The following is a 26,871-nucleotide window of genomic DNA, read 5'->3' as shown; positions in this document are numbered from 1 at the left end:
GGTAAAAATAGCTGGGCGTTGTGGCAGGTGCCTGTAGTCCCAACTACTTGGGAGGCTAAGGCAAGAGAATTGCTTAAGCCCAGGAGTTTGAGGTTGCTGTGAGCTGTGGACCATGGCACTCTACCTACGGTGGCAAAGTGAGATTCTGTCTGGGGAAAAAAAAATGTGTAAGAGAAATCTTTTTTTTTTTTTTTTGTAGAGACAGAGTCTCACTTTCTGGCCCTCGGTAGAGTGCCGTGGCCTCACACAGCTCACAGCAACCTCCAACTCCTGGGCTTAAGCGATTCTCTTGCCTCAGCCTCCCCAGCAGCTGGGACTACAGGCACCCGCCACAACGCCCGGCTATTTTTTGGTTGCAGTTTGGCCGGGGCCGGGTTTGAACCCGCCACCCTCGGTATATGGGGCCGGCGCCTTACCGACTGAGCCACAGGCACCGCCCAAGAGAAATCTTTTAAAGTAATTTTAATGAAGCAGATACTTGACATTTTCTTTCTTTAAAGCATTTGGCCATCCAGTGTCATTGGTCTCAGAGGCCCGCAGTTATTGGAGATGTCCTTCAAGTCTACAGTGGTTCTGAAGGGAGGGCTATTATTTTCTGTGAGACCAAGAAGAATGTAACAGAAATGGCCATGAATCCACACATAAAACAGGTAAGTCTTTTGTCCTCATTTCTCTAATTGAGATTGTGGGGATGAATTCTAGATCAAAAACTATATTATCCTTTGTGAACCCAATTTGATAGTCATTCTCAAAATTGAGTTTAATTCACAAAGAAGTTGTAGCCAGCCTCCTATGACCATTAAGTCAGGATAGAATTCTATCAGAGAATTATTTTAAGACTTCGAAAATGTGATCTGAAAAATATAAAGGTTGAAACAAAATTAATTTCTAGGCCATGAATGGTGCCTCATACCTGCAATTCCAGCACTTTGGAGGAAGCTGAGGATTACTCGAGGCCAGGAGTTTAAGACCAGCCTGACACATAGTGAGACCCTGTCTCTACAAATTAAAAAAAAAAAGTTGAGGTGTCATGGTGGCAAGCACTTATTACAGCTCTAGCTATTTGGGAAGCTAAGCCAGGAGGTTCAGTTGGGCCCTGGAAGTTAGAGGCTATAGTGAATTATGATTGAGGCACTACATTCTAGCTGGAGCAACAGCATGCAACTCTGCTCAAAAACAAAGTAAAAATCAACAAAATAAAAAGTGAATTTCTATGGATAAGAAAGGGTACTATTTTGAGTTATGTTATAAAATTGATTACAAAGAATTATTGAATGAATCAGAATAGTAAATCCATGTGTCTTTTTTTCTTTTTGAAAAACATAGAAAATTTTAAACACATGCAAAAGTTGAATAGTATAATGAACTGTGTATTCTTTCTTCAGCTTTAGTGTTTACCTTATTTTATCTTTATGCCCACCTACTTCCTCCTTCAGAATTATTTTTTGGAAACCCTAGATACCATATTATATCTATAAATATAATAGAAACTCCATCATTGACCACCTCTTTAAGTTGACCTAATTTTCATAGACCAGACATGCACCACATGCACGTATCAGTACAGGGCCTATTTTCTTTATGTTGACCACTTCTATATGCTTACCATTTTGTTAACAGTCCTTTGGATGGTCAATGTATACAGGTTTTCACTGTATTTACCTAGCTATCGGTAAAAGAAAAAGATTATTTTAAAACTGATAATGCTGGGTAGCGCCTGTGGCTGGGTAGCGCCTGTGGCTCAGTGAGTAGGGCACCGACCCAATATACCGAGGGTGGCGGGTTCAAACCCGGCCCCCGCCAAACTCAACAAAAAATAGCCAGGTGTTGTGGCGGGCACCTATAGTCCCAGCTACTTGGGAGGCTGAGGCAAGAGAATTGCCTAAGCCCAAGAGCTAATAAAGGTTGCTGTGAGCTGTGGCACCATGGCTCTCTACTGAGGGTGACAAAGTGAGACTCTGGCTCTAAAAAAATAAAAATAAATAAAACTCATAATGCTGTTATCACATCTAAAAATTAATAGTAATTGGGTGGCGCCTGTGGCTCAGTGAGTAGGGCGCCGGCCCCATATGCCGAGGGTGACGGGTTCAAACCCAGCCCCGGCCAAACTGCAACAACAAAAAATAAATAGCTGGGCGTTGTGGCAGGCGCCTGTAGTCCCAGCTTCTCGGGAGGCTGAGGCAAGAGAATAGCGTAAGCCCAAGAGTTAGAGGTTGCTGTGAGCTGTGACATCGTAGCACTCTACCCGAGGGCGGTACAGTGAGACTCTGTCTCTACAAAAAAAAAAAAAAAAATAGTAATTAATATTTTTGAATCAATTACTATTCAAATCTTTAGTTGTCTTATAAATGTTTTTTCTTTTTTCTTTTTTTTGAGACTCAAGCTGTGGCCCTGGGTAGAATGCCGAGGCATCAAAGCTTACAGCAAACTCCCAGGCTCAAGCAATTCTCCTGCCTCTGCCTCCCAAGTAGCTGGGATTACAGGCACCCACCACAATGCCTGGCTATTTTTTCGTTGCAGCCGTCATTGTAGTTTGGCGGGCCCTGGCTGGATTTGAACCCATCATCTCAGGTGTATGTGGCTGGCGCCCTTAGCCACTTGAGTCACAGGTGCCAAGCCTATTTCCAGATCTTATTGCTGCCTAAAAGAGTTGTCTTTGCTTTTTACCTTTTCTTTTTTTGGCCGGGGCTGGGCTTAGAACCTGCCACTTCCCGTATATGGGGCCGGTACCGTATTCCTTGAGCCACAGGCGCTGCCCTGTATCTTTCTTTCTTTTTTTTTTTTTTTTTTGAGACAGAGTCTTACTATGTTGTCCCCTCGATAGAGTGTCGTGGCGTCACAGCTCACAGCAACCTCAAACTCTTGGGCTTAAGTGATTCTCTTGCCACAGCCTCCCAAGTAGCTGGGACTACAGGTACCCGCCACAATGCCTGGCTGGTTTTTGGTTGCAGTTGTCATTGTTTTAGCACACCCGCACTGGGTTCAAAATCACCAGCCTCCATGTTTGTGGCTGCTGCCCTCTGACTGAGGGTGCTGCCGGCTTTTTATCTTTTGATTTGCACAACACAGCCTATTGTACCTCTTCCTCTAATTTAAAATATTTATGGTCCTTGGGGGCGCCTGTGGCTCAGTCGGTAAGGCGCTGGCCCATATACCAAGGGTGGCAGGTTCAAACCTGGCCCCTGCCAAACTGCAACAGAAAAATAGCTGGACGTTGTGGCGGGCATCTGTGGTCGCAGCTGCTCAGGAGACTGAGGCAAGAGAATCGCCTAAGCACAGGAGATGGAGGTTGCTATGAGCTGTGTGACACCATGGCACTCTGACGAGGGCAATGAAGTAAAACTCTGTCTCTATAAAATAAAAAAAAAATTTTTTTTTTTAATTTATGGTCCTGGGCGGCACCTGTGGCTCAGTGAGTAGAGTGCCAGCCCCATATACCAAGGGTGGTGGGTTCAAACCCAGCCCCAGCCAAACTGCAACAAAAGAATAGCCGGGCATTGTGGCAGGCACCTGTAGTCCCAGCTACTCGGGAGGCTGAGACAAGAGAATTGCCCAAGCCCAAGAGCTGCAGGTTGCCGTGAGCTGTGAACATGCCACGGCACTCTACTGAGGGTAACAAAGTAAAAAAAAAAAAAAAAAACTTAAAAAAATTTATGGTCCTTATGAGTGTTATAATGCTGATGAACATTGTATTTCTTTCATGCTAATATTGCAGTATCACAGAGCAAGCAAATTATCTTTTTTGTTTGTTTGTTTGAGACAGAGTCTCACTATATCACCCTGGGTAGAGTGGTATGGCATCACAACTTAAAACTCTTTGGGCTGGGCAGTGCCTGTGGCTCAAGGAGTAGGGCGCTGGTCCCATATGCCGGAGGTGGAGGCTTCAAACCTAGCCCCAGCCAAAAACCAAAAAAAAAAAAAAACTCTTTGAGCTTAAGCGATTCTCTTGCCTCAGCCTCACAAGTAGCTGGGGCTACAGGCGCCCGCCACAATGCCTGGCTATTTTTTGGTTGCAGTTGTCGTCGTTTTAGCAGGCCCAGGCTGGATTCAAATCACCAGTCTCCATGTTTGTTGCTGGTGCCCTACTGATTGAGCTATGGGCGCTGCCTGCTTTTTATCTTTTGATTTGTACAACACAACCTTTTGTACCTCTCCCTGTAATTTAAAATATTTATCGTCCTGGGCGGTGCCTATGGCTTGGTGGGTAGGGCGCCGACCCCATATACCAAGGGTGGCAGGTTCAAACCCAGCCCCTGCCGTACTGCAACAAAAAAGCCGGGCGTTGTGGTGGGCACCTGTAGTCCAGCTACTCGGGAGACTGAGGCAAGAGAATTGCTTAAGCCCAGGAGTTGGAGGTTGCTGTGAGCTGTGTGATGCCACAGCACTCTACCAAGGGTGATAAAGTGAGACTCTGTCTCTACAAAAAAAAAAAAAAATTAAAAAAAATGTATGATCCCAGTAAGTGTTATAATGCTGATGAGCACTGTATTTCTTTAATGCTAATATTGCAGTATCACAAAGCAAGCAATTTTTTTTTTTTTTAATTTTTGAGACAGTGTCTCACTATGTCAGCCTGGGTAGAGTGCTGTGGTATCAGAGCTCACAGCAACTTCATACTCTTTGGGCTTAAGCAACTCTGATTCTCTTGCCTCAGCCTCCCAAGTAGCTGGGACTACAGGCGTCCACCACAACGCCCACCTGTTTTTTGGTTGTAGTTGTTGTTTGGCAGGCCTGGGCTGGATTCTAACCTGCCAGATCTAGTGTAAGTGGCTGGCGCCCTAGCCGCTGAGCTACAGGTGCTGAGCCCAAGCAAATTATGCAGAAACAAGATAGTATTACAATTTCCAGTCTTCATTAAAAAAATCTGTTTTCGGGCGGTGCCTGTGGCTCAAGGAGTAGGGCGCTGGTCCCATATGCCGGAGGTGGCAGGTTCAAACCCAGCCCTGGCCAAAAACCGCAAAAAAAAAAAAAAAAAAAATCTGTTTTCTTGGATGGCGCCTGTGGTTCAAAGGAGTGGGGCCCTGGCCTCATATACCGGAGTTGGCGGGTTTAAACCCAGCCCTAGCCAAAAACTGCAAGAAAAAAAAAAGTTTTCTTCCTTTAGCATTCTTTTGGTCTTCCTTGACATGATGGACTGTTAAGCAGACAAAATAAAAAAAAGCTGTTGAGCTGTGCACCTATTCACAAATTCCACTTCAAACAGAAACAGGGCAGGTTGTCTAAAGTTGTTAACAGACTAGTGTACTTGACCCCACAAACCCTTACGAACCGGTAGTGAAACCAGTCAGGTCAGAGAAGTTAGAACTAAATCGTGAATGTGACAGTGTCAGTTTAGTCCTTATGGTTTAGTTGTGCCAGTCAATCTAGGAGGATTATTTCGTTGAAACTTACTTTATTCTTGGGTATTTTAAATGTATTTGCTAAAAAAATAAAAATGTAAAAGACAAACAAAAATGTAATAATACAAATAAAAGAATTTGTTGCTTGAAATTTATATTCAGTTAAGGACTACAGGCTACAGTTAAGGACCTAGAAGGCCACAGGTTCCCCACCCCTGCCCTATCCTTTATCTTGCTCTTTTCTTTCTTTCTTTCTTTTTTTTTTTTTTTTGAGACAAGAGTATCAAGCTGTCGCCTTGGGTACAGTTCCGTGGCATCACAACTCACAGCAACCTCAAACTCTTGAGCTTAAGCAATTCTCTTGCCTCAGCCTCCCAAGTAGTTGGGACTACAGGCGCCCGTCACAACACCTGGCTATTTTTTGCTTGTAGTTGTCATTGCCGTTTGGCAGTCCCGGACTGGATTTGAACCCGCCAGCTTTTGTGTGTGTGTGGCTGGCACCTTACCCTCTTGAGCTACAGCTGCCAAGCCCATCTTACTCTTTTCTAATGTAGTTAGAATACTTCTAGCCAGAGTATTTCTTTCCTTTTTTCTTTTCCTTTTCATTCTTTTCTTTTTGTGTTTTTTTTCCTTTCCCTCACCCCTCCCTCCTCTCTCTCTCTGTTCTCCCCTTCCCCCAACCCCATCATGTCATTGTCATTAATTTTCCTCATATCAAAATTGAATACATAAGATTCATGCTTCTCCATTCCTGTGGTACCTCACTACGAATAATGTGTTCCACCTCCATCAAGGTTAATACAAATGCTGCAAAATCCCCATTTTTTTAAATGGCTGAATAGTATTCCATGGTATACATATACCACAGCTTCCCAATCCATTCCTGGGTTGAAGGGCATTTAGGCTGTTTCCACATTTTAGCAATTGTAAATTGAGCTGCGGTAAAGAGTCTAGTATAGGTGTCTTTATAATAAAAGTTTTTTTTTTCCCTTCTGGATAGATGTCCAGTAATGGTATTGCAGGATCAAACTGGAGGTCTAGGTTGAGTTCTTTGAGGTGTCTCCATACTTCTTTACAAAAAGATTGTATTAGTTTGCAGTCCCACCAGCAGTGTAAAAGTGTTCCTTTCTCTCCACATCTGCACCAGCATCTGCAATTTAGATTTTGTGATATGGGCCATTCTCGCTGGGGTTAAATGATATCTCAGAGCGGTTTTAATTTGCATTTCTCTAATAATTAGGGATAATGAGCATTTTTTCATATGTTTGCTGGCCATTCCTCTGATGTCTTTACAGAAGGTTCGATTCATCTCTCTTCCTCATTGATGTATGGGATTGTTGGCTTTTTTCTTGTGGATTAATTTAAGTTCTCTATAGATCCTAGTTATTAAGCTTTTGTCTGATTCAAAATACACAAATACGGCGGCACCTGTGGCTCAGTGACTAGGACGTCAGCCCCATATACCAATGGTGGGTAGAACCTGGGCCCAGCCAAACTGCAATAAAAAAATAGCTGGGCGTTGTGGCGGGTTCCTGTGGTCCCAGCTATTCGGGAGGGTGAGGCAAGAGAATCACCTAAGCCCAAGAACTGGAGGTTGTTGTGAGCTGTGACGCCATGGCACTCTACGGAGGGCGACAAAGTAAGACTCTGTCTCTAAAAGAAAAAAGAAAAAAATAGGCAAATATCCTTTCCTATTGGGTAGGTTGTCTATTTGCTTTGGTGGTTGTCTCCTACAGAAGCTTTTCAGTTTAATTAAATCCCATTTGTTTATTTTTGTTGTTGTTGATGCAATTGCCATGGCAGCTTTCTTCATAAAGTCTTTCCACAGGCCAATATCTTCCAGTGTTTTTCTTATGCTTTCTTTGAGAATTTTTATTATTTCATGCCCTAAATTTAAGTCCTTTATCCATCTTGAATCAATTTTTGTGAGTAGAGAAAGATGTGGGTCCAGTTTCAGTCTTTACATGTCGATATCCAGTTCTCCCAGCACCATGTATTGAATACGGAGTCTTTCCCCCGCTCTTGTTTGGTTTTCACTTCCTGGTTTTCTATTAGATTCCAAGTGTCTGTGTCTCTATTTTTGTGCCAGTACCATGCTGTCTTGACTACGATGGCCTTGTAGTATAGCCTAAAATCTGGTATGGTGATGCCCCAGCTTCGTTTTTATTACTAAGAACTGCCTTAGCTATATGAGGTTTTTTCTGGTTCCATACAAAACGCAGAATCATTTTTTGCAGATCTTGAATGTACGATGTTGGTATTTTAATAGGAATGTCATTGAATAGGTAGATTGCTTTGGGAAGTATAGACATTTTAACAATGTTGATTATTCCTAGCCATGAGCATTGTATGTTCTTCCATTTGTTAATATCCTCTGCTATTTCCTTTCTTAGGATTTCATAATTTTCTTTATAGAGGTCCTTCACCTCTTTTGTTAATTATATTCCTAGGTATTTCATTTTCTTTGAGGCTATGATGAAGGGAGTTGTGTCCTTAATTAGCCTCTCATCTTGGCTGTTATTGGCATATACAAAGGCTACTGACTTGTGGACATTGATTTTTTATCCTGAGACATTACTGTATTTTTTGATGACTTCCAAGAGTCTTGAGGTTGAGTCTTTGGGGGTTCTCTAAGTATAAGATCATATCATCAGCAAAGTAGGAGAGTTTGACCTCCTCTGCTCCCATTTGGATGACCTTTATTTTCTTGTCTTGCCTAATTGTGTTGGCTAGAACTTCCGGCACTATGTTGAATGGCGACAGAGGAAAACTTTGATTCCAGTTCTAAGTGGTAAAGCTTTCAGTTGAACTCCATTCAGTAAAATATTAGCTGTGGGCTTATCATACATAGCTTCAATCAGTTTGAGAAATGTGCCACCTATGCCTAAACTCTTCAGTGTTCTAATTAGAAAAGAATGCTGGATTTTATCAAATGCTTTTTCTGCATCTATGAGAGGATCATGTAGGCTTTGTTTTTGCTTCTGTTGATATGGTAAATAACGTTTATGGATTTACGTATATTAAATCAGTCTTGCATCCCAGGGATGAAACCTACTTGATCATGATGTATGACTTTTTTAATGATAAGCTGTAATCTGTTGGCTAGGATTTTGTTGAGAATTTTTGCATCTATATTCATTAGTGAAATTGGTCTAAAGTTCTCCTTTTTAGTTGGGTCTTTTTCTGGTTTTGGTATCAGTGATGTTTGCTTTGTAGAATGTGTTGGGGAAGATTCCTTCCTCCTCAGTTTTTGGAATAATTTCTTCAGTATGGGATAAGCTCTTTGAAGGTTTGATAGAATTCTGGTGTGAAGCCATCTTGAACAGGGCATTTTTTTTGTTGGGATATTTCTTATTGTTTCTTTGATCTCAGTGCTTGAAATTGGTCTGTTCAGGAGCTCTGTTTCTTCCTGGCTAAGTCTAGGGAGAGGGTGTGATTCCAAATATTGATCCATTTCTTTCACATTGTTAAATTTTTGGGCATAAAGTTTCTGGTAGTATTCAGAGATAATCTCTTGTATCTCTGTGGCATCAGTTGTTATTTCACCTTTATCATTTCTGATTGAGGTTAACTAGGGATTTTACTTTTTTATTTCTTTTTTTTTTTTTTTTTAATTTTTTTTTTTTGTGTGTGTGTGTGTTTTTTTTGGCTGGGGCTAGGTTTGAACCCGCCACCTCTGGCATATGGGACCGGCACCGTACTCCTTGAGCCACAGGCATCGCCCTACTTTTTTATTTCTAGTTAGACTGGCCAAAGGTTTGTCTATTTTATTTATTTTTCAAAAAAACCAACTCCTTGTTTCATTAATTTTCTGAATGATTCTTTTGTTTTCAATTTCATTAATCTCTGATTTAATTTTGGGTATTTCTTTTCTTCTGCTGGGTTTAGACTTAGATTGTTCTTCTTTTTCCAGTTCCATAAGATGGTTTATGAGTTTGTTGTTGATGCACTCTCTTTCTGTTTTTCGAATATAGGCTTCTAAAGCAAAAATTTTCCTCTCAGGACTGCTTTTGCTGTATTCCACAGGTTTTGGTAGCTTGTGTCTTCATTGTTATACTCAAGAAAGTTAATGATTTCCTTTTTTTTATTGTGGTTTTTGGCCGGGGCTGGGTTTGAACCCACCACCTCCGGCATATGGGACCGGCGCCCTACTCCTTGAGCCACAGGCACTGCCTATGATTTCCTTTTTTATTTCTTCCTGCACCCAACTGTCATGTGTGAGGATGAACATTTTTGTTGGCATTGAGTTCCACCATTAGTGCCTTGTGGTCTGAGAAGATGCAAGGTAAAATTTCAGTTTTTTTGATTCTGTTGAGGTTTGTTTTGTGTCCTAGGATATGATCAATTTTGGAGAATGTTCCATGGGATGATGAGAAGAATGTATATTCTTTATCTTTGGGATGGAGTGTTCTGTATGCGTCTATCAAGCACAGTTGTTCTAGGGTCTCATTTAAATCTCTTATATCTTTGTTTAATTTCTGTTTAGAGGATCTCTCCAGCTCTGAGAGAGGGGTGTTAAAGTCCCCTGTTACATGTTATTATAGGATATCATATTGCTCAGACTAAGCAAGGTCTGTTTCAAGAATCTGGGAGTATTTAAATTGGGTGCATAAATATTTAGAATTGAAATGTCTTCTTGTTGTATTTTTCCCTTGACCAATATGAAGTGACCATCATTGTCTTTTTTGACTTTAGTTGCTTTAAATCCACATGTATCTGAAAATAAGATTGCAACCCCTCTTTTCTTCTGAATTCCATTTGCCTGAAAAATTGACTTCCAACCCTTAACTCTGACTTTTAATTTGTCTTTTGACTTGAGATGTGTTTCCTACAGACAGCAAATAGATGGCTTGTGTTTTTTAATCCAATCAGCCAATCTATGCCTCTTCAGTGGGGAATTCAAACCATTGACATTTATTGAGATAATTGATAAGTGTGGTAGCGTTCTATTCATCTTATTTTCTGAAAGGCCATTGCTTAGTTTTGTCTTTTGCGTCATTATGGAAGCTAAGTTCTGGGTGTTTACTTTGCTGAAGGTCCATTGTGATGGTTGGTGTGTAGAACAGGTTGAAATATTTCCTGTAAAGCTGGTCTTGTTGTGGCAAATTTCCTCAATGCATATCAATAAGAGTTGATTTCTTCGTCAATTTTAAAGCTTAGCTTAGTGGGATATAGAATTCTGGGCTGGAAATTGTTCTGTTTAAGTAGATTAAAGGTAGATGACCATTGTCTTCTGGCTTGAAAAGTTTCATTAGAGAAGTCCACTGTCAACCCTGATGGATTTGCCTCTGTAGGTCAGTTGGCGCTTGCTCCTGGCAGCTTGCAAAATCTTTTCTTTTGTCTTGACTTTAGATAGATTCATCACAATGTATCTTGGAGAAACTCTACTTGAATTGAGGCAACCAGGGGACCGATATCCCTCTGAAAAGAATATGTCAGAATCTTTTGTAATATTAGGGAAATTTTCATTTGTAATATTCTGTAGAATGGCTTTCTTCCCCTTCTGGGATATCTATAACTCGTATGTTTGAACGCTTCATAAAGTCCCGTAATTCTGTCAGTGAATGTTCTGCTTTCTTTCTCTTTTCTGCCTCTTTAATTATCTGAGTTATCTCAAGAGCTTTATCCTTTACCTCTGAGATTCTTTCTTCTGCATAATCTAATCTGTTGTTGATTCTTTTTTTTTTTTTTTTTTGTAGAGACAGAGTCTCACTTTATGGCCCTCGGTAGAGTGCTGTGGCCTCACACAGCTCACAGCAACCTCCAACTCCTGGGCTTAAGCGATTCTCTTGCCTCAGCCTCCCGAGCAGCTGGGACTACAGGCGCCTGCCACAACGCCCGGCTATTTTTTGGTTGCAGTTTGGCCAGGGCCGGGTTTGAACCCGCCACCCTCGGTATATTGGGCCAGAGCCTTACCGACTGAGCCACAGGCGCCGCCCTGTTGATACTTTCTATTGCATCTTTAAGTTCCCTAATTGACTGCTCCAGTTCCTTCAGCTCTGCTATATCCTTTCTATATTCCTCATATTGTTCGTGTCTTATTTGATTCTGGTGGTTTTGGATTTCCTTTTGGTTGCCAGAGTATTTCTTTTACAGTGTAAATATGTTCACTTGAGCTCTGGAGTTGCATTGAGCTGTGACAGTGTCAGTGTACTCTACCTATAGCCTGAATGAATAAGTGAGACCTTGTCTTTAAAAAAAAAAAAAAGACAATCATCTGTAGATGTGGAGAAGTAGCTAAAATGTACTAAATTTGTAAAGTGGGTTACAAAACTGTACCTATATGATATGACCCCGTTTTTATAAAAAAAAAATAAAATGTATTACATGGTATTATATATGAGTAGTGTGAGAATGTGTGTATATATATGTGTATTTTTTTTTTTTTTTTTTTGAGACAGAGCCTCAAGCTATTGCCCTGGGTAGAGTGCTGTGGCATCACAGCTCACAGCAACCTCCAACTCCTGGGCTCAAGTGATTCTCCTGCCTCTGCCTCTCAAGTAGCTGGGACTACAGGTGCCTACCATAGCACCTGGCTATTTTTTTTTTTTTTTTTTTTTTTTTGGTTTTTGGCTGGGGCTAGGTTTGAACCTGCCACCTCCGGCATATGGGACTGGCACCCTACTCCTTGAGCCACAGGCGCCGCCCAACACCTGGCTATTTTTTGGTTGCAGCCATCGTTGTTGTTTGGTGGGCCTGGGCTGGATTCGAACCTGCCAGCTCAGGTGTATGTGGCTGGTGCCTTAGCCACTTGAGCCACAGGCGCTGAGCCTGTATGTGTTTTTTTTTTTCCTTTAAAGACAGAGTCTCACTCTATCGCCCTTGGTAGAGTGCCCTGGCGTCACACAGCTCACAGCAACCTCCAACTCCTGGGCTTAGGTGATTCTTTTGCCTCAGCCGCCCGAGTAGCTGGGACTACAGGCACCCGCCACAACACCCAGCTATTTTTTTGTTGCAGTTTGGCCGGGGCCAGGTTTGAACCCACCATCCTTGGTATATGGGGCCAGTGCCCTACCCACAGAGCCATAGGTGCTGCCCTATGTGTATTTTTTTTTAATCTGACAGAATAGCCACCAGACTGTTAGCAGTGAATTATTGCTTTTTTTTTTTTGCAGTTTTTGGCTAGGGCTGGGTTTGAACCCGCCACCTCTGGTATATGGGTCCAGCGCCCTACTCCTTTGAGCCACAGGCACCGCCCCCTTTTTTTTTTTTTTTTTTTGTAGAGACAGAGTCTCACTTTATGGCCCTCGGTAGAGTGCCGTGGCCTCACACAGCTCACAGCAACCTCCAACTCCTGGGCTTAAGCGATTCTCTTGCCTCAGCCTCTCAAGTAGCTGGGACTACAGGCGCCCACCACAACGCCCAGCTATTTTTTGGTTGCAGTTTGGCCGGGGCCAGGTTTGAACCTGCCACCCTCAGTATATGGGGCCGGCGCCCTACCGACTGAGCCACAGGCGCCACCCAGCAATGAATTATTTCTAAGGGGCTGGCATTGGGGATGCTTTTATATTTTGTGTTAAATATTTTCTGTAATGTGTGATTTTATAAAAATGTTAATCATACATTGTTATCAGAAAATAAGATTAAAAACACAGTGCAGGCTGTGTCATTAGCTCATGCCTATAATCCTAGCACTCTGGGAGGCCAAACCAAAAGGATAGCTTAAGACCAGGAGTTGAAGACCAAGCTGATCAAGAGGAAGTCCACCCTCTACAAAAAAACAGAAAAATCAACTGGGTGTGGTAGTGTGTACTTCTAGTCCTAGCTATTCAGGAGGCTGAGGCAGGAGGCTTGCTTGAGCCCAGGAGTTTGAGGTAGCAGTAAGCAAGGATGATGTCACTGCACTGTGGCCAGGGTGACCCTGTCTCAAAAAAATGAAAAGCAAGAACAATGCAAAAAGGCACAGACTAAATTGTATTAGAGTGCTGTCAGTTGCAAGTATGAGCTGTATATTTAATGTTTTCCTTTTTTTCTGAATAGAATGCCCAGTGTTTACATGGAGACATTGCACAATCACAAAGAGAAATTACGCTGAAAGGCTTCAGAGAAGGTAGTTTTAAAGTTTTGGTGGCAACCAATGTGGCCGCCCGTGGTTTGGACATTCCTGAGGTTGACCTGGTGATTCAAAGTTCTCCTCCTCAGGTACAAGATGGGATTTGATTTTGGTAAAATTACAACAGTTTTATGTATAAAATTGCTTGGGATGTGAAAAGTATGCTATCTCTTTTGGCACTCAGCCAGTTTTTTGCTAGTGTCTTATTAAAATTGGTCAGCATATGATCCCTTTTCAAATGAATAACTTTTTATTGTTTGGATTTGGATTGTGGAACAACAAAATAATCATATAAGAGAATTATAAAAAGTTGCCCTTTAAAGAACCCTAGGCAGTGGGTGTACTGGCTCACGCCTATAATTCCAGCATTCTGGGAGGCCATAGTGGGAGAATCACTTGAGCTCAGGAATTTGTGACTAGCCTGAGCAAAAGCAAGACCCTTTCTCTACTAAAAATAGAAAATTAGCTAGATGTTGTGGGTGCCCATATTCCCAGCTACTCAGGAGGCTGAGGCAGGAGTATCACTTGAACCTAGGAGTTTGAGGTTTCTTTGATCTAGGCTGACACCATGGCACTCTAGCCTGGACAGCAGAATGAAACTCTGTCTCAAATAAGGAAATAAAGAACCTTAGGAGGAAGTGTCAGAAGATTTTAAGTCATACTCTGCTTGCATATAAATTCTTTGATATGTTGAAAGAGCAAGAGGATTGATACAATAATATTATTAGCATTATTATTTGGGTGCTATAATGTCTGAAAGTTGCCATATTTTTGAAAAGTATTACCTCTATTATCTTTAGGATGTTGAGTCCTATATCCACCGCTCTGGACGCACAGGTAGAGCTGGCCGGACAGGGATTTGTATATGTTTTTATCAACCAAGAGAAAGAGGTCAACTAAGATATGTGGAACAAAAAGCAGTAAGTAGAGTTAAATTATTTCAGGCTTATTTTCTAAATAGTGCCTTAGAAAAGAGCTCTTTATGTGTTTGTTCTTACAAGTAGGTCATTATAACATTTTTCATTTTAAGCTATGTTTGGATATGAAGCATGTGGAGATCTAAATTTGCATTGGCTGCAAGAGACTTTTTTTTTTTTTTTGATACAGCTTTTATTTTGAAGACAGAAGAGCTTTCTTATTTTTCCCTTGAACTTTTCTCCTGATACTAAAATTAGAAGCACATTGTGATTTTAGTACCTCTTAGTCTAGCATTGTAAATGGGTGGCTGTTACATTTCCTTGGTATAATAGTTAAGATTATATTGAATAATGGTACAACAGCCAGTTTCTATAAGAAATTGTATATTCTCTGTGGTCTGTGCTTTTAGTAGTATTTCACATTTTTCCCTATTTTTATTATGTGTGTTTTTATATGCTATTTTTTAGGTTTTGTAAAATGAGATGCAGTAGTATGGGGGAAAAGTTGATTTATACAATGTCTCTTTTTTGAATCAGCTCTGTTTTGCAAGTAAAATTCCCTAATTGTAACTATGGGACACAAAAACTTTTTTTCCTCTTTCTCAGCATGATGATTTATTAGAAAAGGCAGATTTTTAATCTGCTGGGGCTTAGAAATTTTTAAGTCCAAGAAATGGAAATTCAACAAACTATATTAATTTAGGAATTAATCATAAAGACTTCCATTTTTCTTTAATGTAATTCTTTCATTTTCAGGGAATTACTTTTAAACGTGTAGGTGTTCCTTCTACAATGGATTTAGTTAAGTCTAAAAGCATGGATGCCATCAGGTATGCTTTCCGACCTTGCTGAATAATTTTTTCTTTTGTTTTATTAGGCTATTCATCTTTAAGGTCTTCTAGTTGAAATATCATACATAGTAAAATGTTAATCACCAAATTTATCAGCAGTTATATTAAAATATGAAAATGTTACTCTTTCTTTTCCCACTCATTCTCATCTTTCATTTTTTCCCTGTATCTTGACCAAAAAAATTTACTATTTTTAAACCGTAGGTCTCTGGCTTCAGTTTCTTTTGCTGCTGTTGATTTTTTCCGACCATCAGCTCAGAGACTGATAGAAGAGAAGGGGGCAGTGGATGCATTGGCTGCAGCATTAGCCCACATTTCTGGTGCATCAAACTTTGAACCACGATCTTTAATCACCTCTGATAAGGTAGAAATTTGTGAGAAAATTTTATGTGGTTGAGAAAAAGTTATAATTGAACCGTAGCAGATATTGTATAGTGAATTACTGAGTATTGCTTCTAACCCTTTCATTATATTGTGCTTTCTGTGCAGAAAAAAAACTGTTTTGCTCCATGAGAAATTGGTTTTCTTATTTTCCTTTACCCCTCAATAAATATTTTTTATGGCCACCTCTACCAAATTTTTAAACCTACACAAAAATTGAAAGAATGATATGACCGGGCAGCGCCTGTGGGTCAGTGGGTAGGGTGCAGGCCCCATATACCGAGGGTGGCAGGTTCAAACCTGGCCCTGGCCAAACTGCAACAAAAAAATAGCCAGATGTTGTGGCGGGTGCCTATAGTCCCAGCTACTTGGAAGGCTGACGCAAGGGAATCACCTAAGTCCAAGAGCTGGAGGTTGCTGTGAGCTGTGTGACGCCACGGCACTCTACTGAGGGTGACAAAGTGAGACTCTGTCTCTACAAAAAAAAAAGAATAATATGACCAATAACTGTATACCATTTATCTCAATAACTGTTAATATTGTGTTATATTTGGTTTCTCTTTTTTTAGCTTTTTGAAAAGTTTTTTTAATTTTTAATATTTTTTAGTTTAGATTGTACATCTTTGTGGGGTACATGGTGATACATACTATATACATATATATATATAGAGAGAGAGAGAGAGAGAGATACCAGATCAGGCTAATTAACATACCCAGTATCTCAAACATTTATAATTTCTTTGTGTTAGGAAGTACTCAAAATCTTTCTTCCTTTATTTCTTTATATGTGTATACTTTGTTTTGCTAAACCATTTGAAAGTAAATTGAAACATAATTATCCTTAAATTCAGAGGGTGGCAAAAAACATACATTCTAAGATGGAATAAACTATATATTAAAATTGTAATACTCAATGTATACCAATGACAAAAAATAAATACAAGTCACGTTGAGGAACTCTTAATAATTGCAGAAGTCAAATGTTACTTATTACAAATTTAATATAGTTTTTTCTTTTGTTAAAATGTGTATACATTTTTTTTTGCCACCCTCTGTATTTCAACATGCATCATCTTAAAACAAGGATATTCTCGGGTGGCTCCTGTGGCTCAAGGAGTAGGGCACTGTCCCCATATTCTGGAGGTGGCAGGTTCAAACCCGGCCCCAGCCAAAAAAAAAAAAAAAAAAACAAGGATATTCTCCTACTTAATCACAGTACCATAATATCATCTATGAAAATTAATGTCATTATCATCATCTAATAGCTATTCCATATTCAGATTTTTCTCATTATCCCCAAATTATCTGTGTATCTGGAAAGAAATATAGAAAATCCTTACTTTGCATAATCTTCGTTAACTGAAACTTACATAGTAGAACCTACTCTTCATTTTGTAAGCTGCCATGGAACCATGAAAAGCAAGTAGTCTCTGCACAATTAACACAGTAGAATGCAAAGTAAGGACTGCCTGTATATGTGTTACACCATGTGACCTGGCCCACTGCCAGGTTCCGTATCAGCTGTCAAAACATATCACACCAGAGCCATTGGTGCAAGTAGTTCAAAGATATATTACTTAGGTAAAAAGTGAGGAGAGCCCTTGGGTGTGGAGACTTACCAATAAAAGACCTCCCTTATGTGGATGGAAAGAGAGTAAATGAGAACCTGCTGGCAGGATTTTTGAATAATGACAGGGCACACTAATTTTAGGCAGCCCATTCCTTTGGCAGACGGGGAGGAGGGAACAAAAAGGGCAAAACAGATTAACTTGTGTGTTATTTGGTGTAGCACAAATTAGTGCAGTGGGGTGTCTTACGGTTTCTACCTGGCATGTCTTAATAATTCAGCCAAATGTTATTTTGCTAGGAGTGACTTAAGTGGGTTTAACTGTGTTTCTCCATATATACATATATATAACATTCAGATTCAGCCAGGTATGGTGGTTCATTCCTATAATCTTACCACTTTAAGAGGCTGAGGCAGAAGGATTGCTTGGAGCCAAGAGTTCAAGACCAGCTTGGGCAACATAGTGAGACCCCCATCTCTACAAAAAAATAAAAAAATTAGCTGAGTATGTTGGTGCATGCCTGTAGTCCTAGCTACTCAAGAGGCTGAGGCAGAAGGATCTGAGCTTGGTGAGATATGATTATTGCCACTGTTCTCCAGCATAGGTGATAGAGGAGTGAGATTTTGTCTTTTAGAAAAAATAAAAATGAAAATAAGTGAACATCAAGATTCAGTTAAGGTTCTTTTTTTTTTTTTGAGACAGAGCCTCAAGCTGTTGCCCTGGGTAGAGTGCCGTCACAACTCATAGCAACCTCAGCCTCCTGGGCCCAAGCGATTCTCTTGCCTCAGCCTCCCAAGTAGCTGGGAGTACAGGTGCCTGCCATAACATTCAGGCTTGAGCTGGATTTGAACCTGCCAGCTCTGGTGTATGTGGCTGGCGCCCTAGCTGCCTGAGCTACAGGCACTGAGCTTTGATTTTATATTTAACATAACATTACTGTATAGGTAATACTGTGTACCTCATACTGCATCATATTAGGAGACATACAAAGTCAGGTTGTTCCAGTACTAGTAATGCTTAATTTGATCATTTGTTTAAGATGGAGACTGCCATATATTCACATTGTAAAGGCATGTTTTACTCTTTGAAATTGGTAATCTGTGAGGTACATATAGCAATAAGCACATATGTATTCTATCCCTAATAACCCAAATACTGTACTTCTTAATACAGTATTTAAAACATACTTCTTAAGAGATCATTAACATAGAATTTTAGAGCTGAGAAGTATCTAAAATGACATCTAGTCCCAAACCTTATCCAGTGAAAGAATCCCTCTTTGGCATATGGGTCATCTAACCAGATTAAATATCTTAGAAACAGGGTGTTGGTTGGAGGTTGCTGTGAGCAGTAATGCCACGGCACTCTGCCCAGAGTGACAGCTTGAGGCTCTCCAAAAAAAAATAGTTATAATTAAACTTCATAATAATGAAAGAGTAGTACTTTCAGTGATCTATAAATACTTGTGTTCAATTAATACGGTTTCAAAGAAATTTTTTTAGCAATCATGTTATACTGTTAGCTCATAAGAAATGCACAGTTAAGGCTGGGTGTGGTGGCTCATGCGTCTAATCCTAGCACTCTGGGAGGCCAAGACAGGAGGATTGCTTGACCTCAGGGGTTCAAGACCAGACTGAGGGCTTGGTGCCTGTAGTATTGGTTATAGCGCCAGCCACGTACACCAAAAGTGGCAGGTTGGAACCTGGCCCGGGCCAGCTGAACAACGATGACAACTGCATTAAAAAATAGCTAGGCTTGTGGAGGGCACCTGTAGTCCTAGCTTCATGGGAGGCTAAGGCAAGAGAATTACTTGAGCCCAAGAGTTCGAGGTTGCTGTGAGCTGTGACGCCACGCCAGTCTACCAAGGGTGACATAGTGAGACTCTGTCTCAAAAAAAAAAAAAGAGGGGGGCGGCGCCTGTGGCTCAGTGAGTAGGGCGCCGGCCCCATATGCCGAGGGTGGCGGGTTCAAACCCAGCCCCGGCCAAACTGCAACAAAAAAACAAATAACCGGGCGTTGTGGCGGGCGCCTGTAGTCCCAGCTGCTCGGGAGGCTGAGGCAAGAGAATCGCGTAAGCCCAAGAGTTAGAGGTTGCTGTGAGCCGTGTGACGCCACGGCACTCTACCCAAGGGCGGTACAGTGAGACTCTGTCTCTACAAAAAAAAAAAAAAAGAGGCTCAGCACCTGTGGCTCAAGTGGCTAAGGCGCCAGTCACATACACCTGAGCTACAGGTTCGAATCTAGCCCAGGCCTGCCAAACAACAATGAAGGCTGCAAACAAAAAATAGCCGTGCATTGTGGCAGGCGCCTGTAGTCCCAGTACTTGGGAGGCGGAGGCAAGGGAATCGTTTGAGCCCGGAGTTGGAGGTTGCTGTGATCTGTGATGCCACGGCATTCTACCCAGGGTAACAGCTTGAGGCTCGGTCTCAAAAAAAAAAAAAAAAAGACCAGACTGAGCAAGAGACCCATAAAGACCCCTGTCTTTATGAAAATAAGAAAAAAATTAGCCATGTGTGTGGCAGACATCTACAGTCCTTATTGCTTGGGAGGCTGAGGCAGGAGGATACCTTGAGCCCAGGAGTTTGAGCTGGTTGTGAGCTAAGCTAATGTCATTCATGGCACTCTATCCTGGGCCACAGACTGAGATTTATCTCAAAAACAAAAATAAACAAGAAAAAAGATGAAAGAAAGACAAAAATGAGTCATGAAGGGCTATAGATTTAGAATTTCATTGTCCTGCTGCTGATGATTTTTTTTTTTCAAAACCTGATATGACTTTTATTTCTTAAGGGGTTTGTGACCATGACTTTGGAAAGCCTAGAGGAAATACAGGATGTCAGCTGTGCTTGGAAAGAACTTAACAGAAAGCTGAGTAGTAATGCTGTGTCCCAGATTACCAGAATGTGCCTCCTAAAAGGAAATATGGTAGGCTTTTCTAGACAATTAAATAGTTTTTTAATCAATATCACAGGTATTTCTAAAGATTGTTACTAAATATTGTTCTTCTTTTGAAGCCTAATAGAACAAATAATACTGTTTTCTGTGTTAATTTATTTCCATTTACAAATTTGGGAAGTTTTATATATAACTCAGAGCTATAAGTCATTCTGCTCAGTTTGACTAATACCAAGTTATCTAAGATCCAAGTTCCTGTTTTATACACATTATATGTGTATGTTTATTCTTTATGACTATGTAACTTATGATTGGAACATTAAGCAGCTCTAAAACTGTGTTTCTTTTTAAATGGCCTATTCTTGGTTGTTAGTGAGGATAATGATATGAATTGAATTAATAAGTATTTGAATACATTTATGTAGCAAATTTAAAACTCTGTAATCTTAATGGCTTTCATATCTTCTAATGATTTTGTTAAGATATATTTATTTAACTTCACTACATAGGTTTATTCTAGATTAGATTTCATTAACTAGATTATTTATTGGAAATAATCATTGCTTTCTAAGTTTAATATTACCTTCAAAAAAGATTTGAGGCAAGTATGAGAAAATATATACATTTCAGAAAAATTGTAGAAGGGAAGGAAAACACAACAAGATCCATAGGCAAACTAGTTGCTATCTTTACTTGAGTATTAAATTAACTTTCAGTTTATTGGCAACCAAGGCCAAAGGGGAAACCTTGGGTTACATCACTCTCATTATCTGACAAACGTTGGAGCTCTTTAGGAAGGAAACTTTTTGGCATTTAATTTTCAAAGGAATTTATTAGAGGGATTATTTTACAAGGGACATGTCACAACATTACAGAGTCTACAAAAACTCTTATAGAGGATAATGTAGATTGTTATTATTAGGAGTAGATTCTTATATTTAATTTTCAGATTTAGAAAATACATTAAGCAGCTATTCTGTGTCATGCATTATATACTACATTGTCTAGTTTGGTCCTCTAAACAATCACAGGACACACCTAACCCTTTTTTTGTTAAATTACTTTAAGTTTTTTAGTAAAAATATCGACTCATTTGCATCTAAATAAAAATGTTTTTATTTTGCTTTTAGGGTGTTTGCTTTGATGTTCCCACGGCTGAGTCAGAAAGGTTACAGGTACTTTAAAAATTCTATTTGTTAAATAGCTGAATATTTTTTTGTAATACATAGAGTTTGTTTTTTGAAAAACATAGTCGTAGTTATCAATTATGATGCCTATGGCCCATTAAGAATTCTTCGATTTTGGCTGGCACCTGTGGCTCAGTGAGTGGGGCGCTGGCCCCATATACCAAGGGTGGCAGGTTTGAACCCGGCCCCAGCCAAACTGCAAAAACATATAGCCGGGTGTTGTGGCGGGCGCCTGTAGTCCCAGCTATTTGGGAGGCTGATGCAAGAGAATCGCCTAAGCCCAAGAGCTAGAGGTTGCTGTGAGCTGTGATGCCATTGCACTCTACTGAGGGCAACAGAGTAAAACTCTGTCTCTTAAAAAGAAAAAAAATTCTTTGATCTAAAATATCCAGTATGGTTTGGTGCTTATAGTACAATGCTTACAGTGCCAGCCACAAGTCCCGAGGCTTGTATGTTCGATCCCAGGCTGGGCCAGCTAAACAACAGTGATAGCTGCAACAAGAAAATAGCTGGGTGTTGAGGTGGGCACCTATAGTCCCAGCTACTTGGGAGGCTGAGGCAAGAGAATCACTTAAGCCTAAGAGTTTGAGGTTGCTGTGAGCTGTGACGTGATGGCACTCTACTAAGGGCAACATAGTGAAACGCTGTCTCAAAAAAAAAAAAAATCCAGTATTTTTCAATTAAAAATTTTTTAATTATAAATAATTTCAATCATATTTAAAAACAATAGGCTCATATAATGATTCCCCACATACCTGTCACCCAGCTTCAACAATTAGCAATTCATAACCGGCTTTGTTTCATCTTCCCATCTTCAACTTCTATCTATTTCTCTTCTCCACTTCTCCTGTATTCTTTTGAAACAAATTCTAGGTAGTCTGTTATTTCAACTTTAAATATTTTCACATACCTAAATATAAAGAATTTTATTTTTTTAGATACAGGGTCTTACTTTGTTACCCAGGCTGGGGTATATAATCATAACTCACTGTAGCTCAGCTTCCTGAGTAGCTAGTACTAAAACTGCATGACATTGTGCCTGGCTAATTTTTTAAATAGAAATAACTTTTAAAAAGACATAATACCATAATTAAACTCTCCCAAATAATAATTTTTTTTTTTTTTTTTGCCCGGGGCCAGGTTTGAACCTGTGACCTCTGGTATGTGGGGCTAGCACCCTACTCCTTTGAGCCACAGGCTTAATAGAATTCAATTTTGTGTTTAAGTTTCTTCTATTTTTTCCTAAATATTTTTTATTATAAGGTCTATAAGGCTCATGCATTGTATTGTGATGTTTCTTGTCCTTTTTAATCTCCCTTCCTTGTCACTCTAGTTTTTTTTTTATTTTCTTGTATTTTATCTGTTAACGAAATATGTTGGCCCCTAGATTCCTACAGTGAAGAATTTGTCTTTGTTGGTGGTGCCTGTGGCTCAAGGAGTAGGGTGCCGGTCCCATAATGCCAGAGGTGGCAGGTTCAAACCTAGCCCCGGCCAAAAAAAAGAATTTGTCTTTGTATGTTTGTGCATATTTATATGTGATTATTCTGCTTTTGAAATCTTTATAAAAATTCAGAATATATTGAAGACATATTTCTGTGTCAGCTATACAGTAATTTTATTTATGTTTTGGAGACACAGGTGTTGCTTTGTGTCCAGGCTGGAGGCCCATGGCTATTCACAGACATGAACACAATGTACTATAGCCTCGAACCTCTGTGTCAAGTGATTCTCCTGCCTCACCCTCCTCAGTAGCTGGGACTGTGCATGCACTGAGGTTATTTTTAATGTCTCCCTAACATTTAGCCATGTGGGTGGCCATTGTCCTATTTTCTGAAATTTAGATTGTTTACAATAGTTTATTCTAACCAGGCCTGCCCTGAACATTGGTATAGGTAATTCTTCTTGCATTGCTATGTTTATCTCTTTAAGATGAGTTTTTAAAAGTGACTGTTTGACCAAAAGGTTTGTGTTTTTTGTTGTTGTGCCTGTGTTACAATCACCTGAAATTGGAAGAGGGATGTGGGGGAAGGGATAAACAATTTGGGAACCAATGGGAGGTAAACAGGAAACATGGGTCCTTAACACAGTTTTAAGGTGGAAGAATTGGGTTTGTACATTTTTAAGACTTTATTTATAAATTGATCAGTCCATTAGTGGTGTGTGTGGATGCTTGTCTCTTCCCATCTTTATCACTAGAGCGTCTTTTTTTTTTTTTAGCCAAAGTCTCATTCTGTTGTCTAGGTTAGAGTGCCATGGCATCACCCTAGCCCCCCAAGCAAGCTCAGACTTCTGGGTTTGAGCAATCCTTCTGCCTCAGCCTCCTGAGTAGCTGAGACTTCAGGTGCCTGCCACAACACCCCACTAATTTTTTCTATTTTTTTGAGCCAGAGTCTCACTTATCACCCTTAGTAGAGTGCCATGGCATCACAGCTCACAGCAACCTCAAAATCGCTTGGGCTGAAGTGATTCTCTTGTCTCAGCCTCCTAAGTAGCTGGACTACAGGTGCCTGCCACAACTGTGCCTGGCTGTTTTTAGAGGGAGGTCTAGCTGTTGCTCAGGCTGGTCTGGATGGAACCTATGAGCTCAGGCAATCCACCTGCTTCAGCCTCCCAGAGTGCTAGGATTACAGGCATGAGCCACCTCACCCAGCCCATAATTTCTTCTATTTTTAGTAGACAGGGTTTTGCTCTTGGTCACACTGGTCTAGAACTCCTGAGCTCAAGGAATCCTCCTGTCTCGGCCTCCCAGAGTGCTAGGTTTACAGGTGTGAGGCACCGCAAATGGCCAGAGTGTCTTTTGTTTGTTTTTTAAGACAGAGTTTCACTATGTCGCCCTCGATAGAGTTCCTTGGTGTCACAGCTCACAGCAACCTCAAACTCTTGGGCTGAAGTAATTCTCTTGCCTCAGCCTCCCAAGTAGCTGGGACTACAGGTGCATGTCACAATGCCCGGCTATTTTTTTTGTTGTTGCAGTTGTCGTCGTTTAGCTGGCCTGGGCCGGGTTTGAACCCGCCAGTCTCGGTGTATGTGGCCAGTGCCATAACCACTGTGCTACAGGCACCAAGCCCAGAGTGTCATAATACCAACTTTCCTTGGCAACTCCTGATTACAATGAAGATACAACATAGTGAACTACTATATATCTTGAGTTTGTTTATTGTAGTACCAAATTTTTTCCAATAGCTACATTTTATGTTACTTGGCTGGTGTCGACAGGTATTTAATCTCCATTATTAGTTCTTTTACTTCTTGCTTCTGTCCCTATATTTGCTAAAAACAATGCACTTCTTATTAATGGCCCATTTGCTTTGTGCTGAGAAACCAGATAGTGTTATCTTAGAGATATAAACTACGAATTTACAGTCTCAAAATTATACATTTTTAAGACTTTAGTCATATATTGCTGTGACTAAAACTTAGGAATTTTAGTGAGTACACTTTACACATAGTTTGATTTTATTGTTTTGTTCCAGACACTTTGAATTTAATGAGTAGATAGGCTTTAATGAATAAATAATGGATATGAAAAAGGTGTTTCCTATACTCATGTACTTGCTTATGGTTTCTATTTTACATTAATATTAATCCTGTAAACTCCCCTAACAGGCCGAGTGGCATGATTCAGACTGGATACTCTCAGTGCCAGCCAAACTACCTGAAATTGAAGAATATTATGATGGAAACACATCTTCTAATTCCAGACAGAGGAGTGGCTGGTCAAGTGGCCGGTCAGGCAGGTCAGGTCGATCAGGTGGTCGATCTGGTGGCCGGTCTGGTAGACAGAGTCGACAGGGGAGTCGCTCAGGAAGTCGACAAGATGGTAGAAGACGAAGTGGGAACAGAAATCGATCAAGAAGCGGGGGCCACAAACGGAGTTTTGATTGAGTATTGGATAGTTAATCTACCAGTGTGAGCTTGCCTATTTCTGCCTAATCATGTACATTATCCACCAAAAATTAAGTCATCATAGTTGAGGTATGTGTATGCTATTTGCAAAGAAGTTGGTCGTATTTTTTTAAAAAGTATTTCACAAGAATGGTTGTAAACAAATCTACTTATCCAGTTATACCTTTGAATAAAAAAACCTCCTTTTATTGTCTCTTTTCACTATGCGTTAAGAATTTTCTCAATGTAATCTTTTAGAATTTCTTCTAATCTTAGTGGTCAAATTAATCTTAAGGTTACTTGCATTTTACAAAATGTGGTGTATTTGTATTCAGGTCATTCCTTCCATAGCTTATATGATAGCTGATTAGAAATCCATTCTACATTAAAGGGCTGTATAAATTGGTGACATGGTTAGTTAAGTGTAGCATTTTAAATTCCAAACATAATTAAAAGGGTGTGCAAGAATTGCACACATTTTTTTTTTTTGAGACAGAGTGTCAACTATGTCACCCTCAGTAGAGTGCCATGGCGTCACAGCTCACAGCACCCTCGAACTATTGGGCTAAGCAATTCTCCTTGCCTCAGCCTCCCAAGTAGCTGAGACTACAGGCACCTGCCACAACGCTGGCTGTTTGTTGTTGTTGTTCTTGTCGTTGTTTAGCAGGCCTGGGTCAGGTTCGAACCTGCCACTCTAGGTGTATGTGGCCGGGGTTATAACCACTGTGCTACAGGTGCCAAGCCTGCACACATTTATTCAAGAGATATTTATTGAATTTCTACTATGTGTCCATCACTATGCTAATCACCGGGAAATGTAGTAGTGAAGAAGGCATAGTCACTGCCGTCAAGAACTTACAGCCTGACAGACAAGCTATTAGTACATACTAACAAAGGCTAAGACAATGGTAGATGTGCAATGCTAAGGACCTAGTTGGGGTGCACCTAACCAATTTCAGGAGTTAGGAAAGCTTTTTAAAAGTGATACCCAACAGAGATACAAAGCAGAAGTATCAGTTGATTAGCCACATATATGTGTAGGTGTGAACAGGAGTTTATTTTTGAGAGTCTTACTTTGTTGCCCAAGGTGTCATAGCTCACAGCAACCTAAAACTTGGGCTCAAATGATCCTCTTGCCTCAACCTCCCGAGTAGCCTATTTTTAGAGATGGGGTCTCATTCTTGCTGAGGTTGGTCTTGAACTCCTGAGCTTAAGCAATCCATCTGCCTTGGCCTCCCAGAGTGCTAGGATTACAAGGATAAGCCACGCACACAGCAGTTTAGACAGGAAAGAGCTTGTAGACAAAAACAATTACATGTGGAATCTAGAGGCAAAGAATAACATGGTAATCCTGAAGACTTAGTTCATATGGTTTCATGTAATAGTAGAGGATAGGAATAAGAAGATATTAAAGGCCTTATATGCACTGTTAAGGACTTTAAAGCTTTTCTTGAAGATAGTGGGGAGCCACTAAAGGGTTTTTAAAGTAAGGAGTAATATGACCAGATTTACATTTTGTAAAAATTACTGGCTACATTGAAGAAACAGGATTGGCGAAGGGCCAGAATGGATGCCAGGAGATCTCTTAAGGCACTATAGAAGTAGTTCAAGATAGAGATGATAGTAATCTAAACTAATGCTAGATTATGTATTCTGAAGGATGCAAACAGTTCACGCGTAAGAGGGTGTTACTTATTCAGAATCACACAGCTGGATAATACGTAGTGGATGAGGATTTGAACCCAAGAAGTCTAGTTTCTGAACCAGCATTCTTAACCACTATGCTAAACAGTGG

The 26,871-nt window shown here is 40.3% G+C and overlaps 1 protein-coding gene across 5 annotated transcripts in view; it reads left to right on the top strand.

The window, feature by feature from the left end:
- Positions 1-25,298, top strand: part of DDX50 (DExD-box helicase 50) — a 55,216-nt gene extending 29,918 nt beyond the window's left edge. For 4 of the 5 annotated variants that reach the window (XM_053584606.1, XM_053584607.1, XM_053584609.1 and 1 more), the window contains 8 exons: positions 501-650; positions 13,320-13,481; positions 14,193-14,312; positions 15,066-15,139; positions 15,365-15,524; positions 19,900-20,034; positions 21,135-21,179; positions 24,798-25,298. In XM_053584606.1, coding sequence (XP_053440581.1) covers positions 501-650; positions 13,320-13,481; positions 14,193-14,312; positions 15,066-15,139; positions 15,365-15,524; positions 19,900-20,034; positions 21,135-21,179; positions 24,798-25,076 — 1,125 coding nt within the window. In that variant the 3' untranslated portion in view covers positions 25,077-25,298. The remainder of the gene's footprint in view (positions 1-500; positions 651-13,319; positions 13,482-14,192; positions 14,313-15,065; positions 15,140-15,364; positions 15,525-19,899; positions 20,035-21,134; positions 21,180-24,797) is intronic. The other variant, XM_053584610.1, reaches the window with a different exon arrangement.
- The last annotated feature ends 1,573 nt before the right edge of the window (positions 25,299-26,871 follow it).

Source organism: Nycticebus coucang, chromosome 3 (genome assembly GCF_027406575.1).
Source record: "Nycticebus coucang isolate mNycCou1 chromosome 3, mNycCou1.pri, whole genome shotgun sequence".
Taxonomy (NCBI): domain Eukaryota; kingdom Metazoa; phylum Chordata; class Mammalia; order Primates; family Lorisidae; genus Nycticebus; species Nycticebus coucang.
The sequence above is the reverse complement of the archived record's forward strand: the minus strand, read 5'-3'. Positions and strand labels throughout refer to the sequence as shown.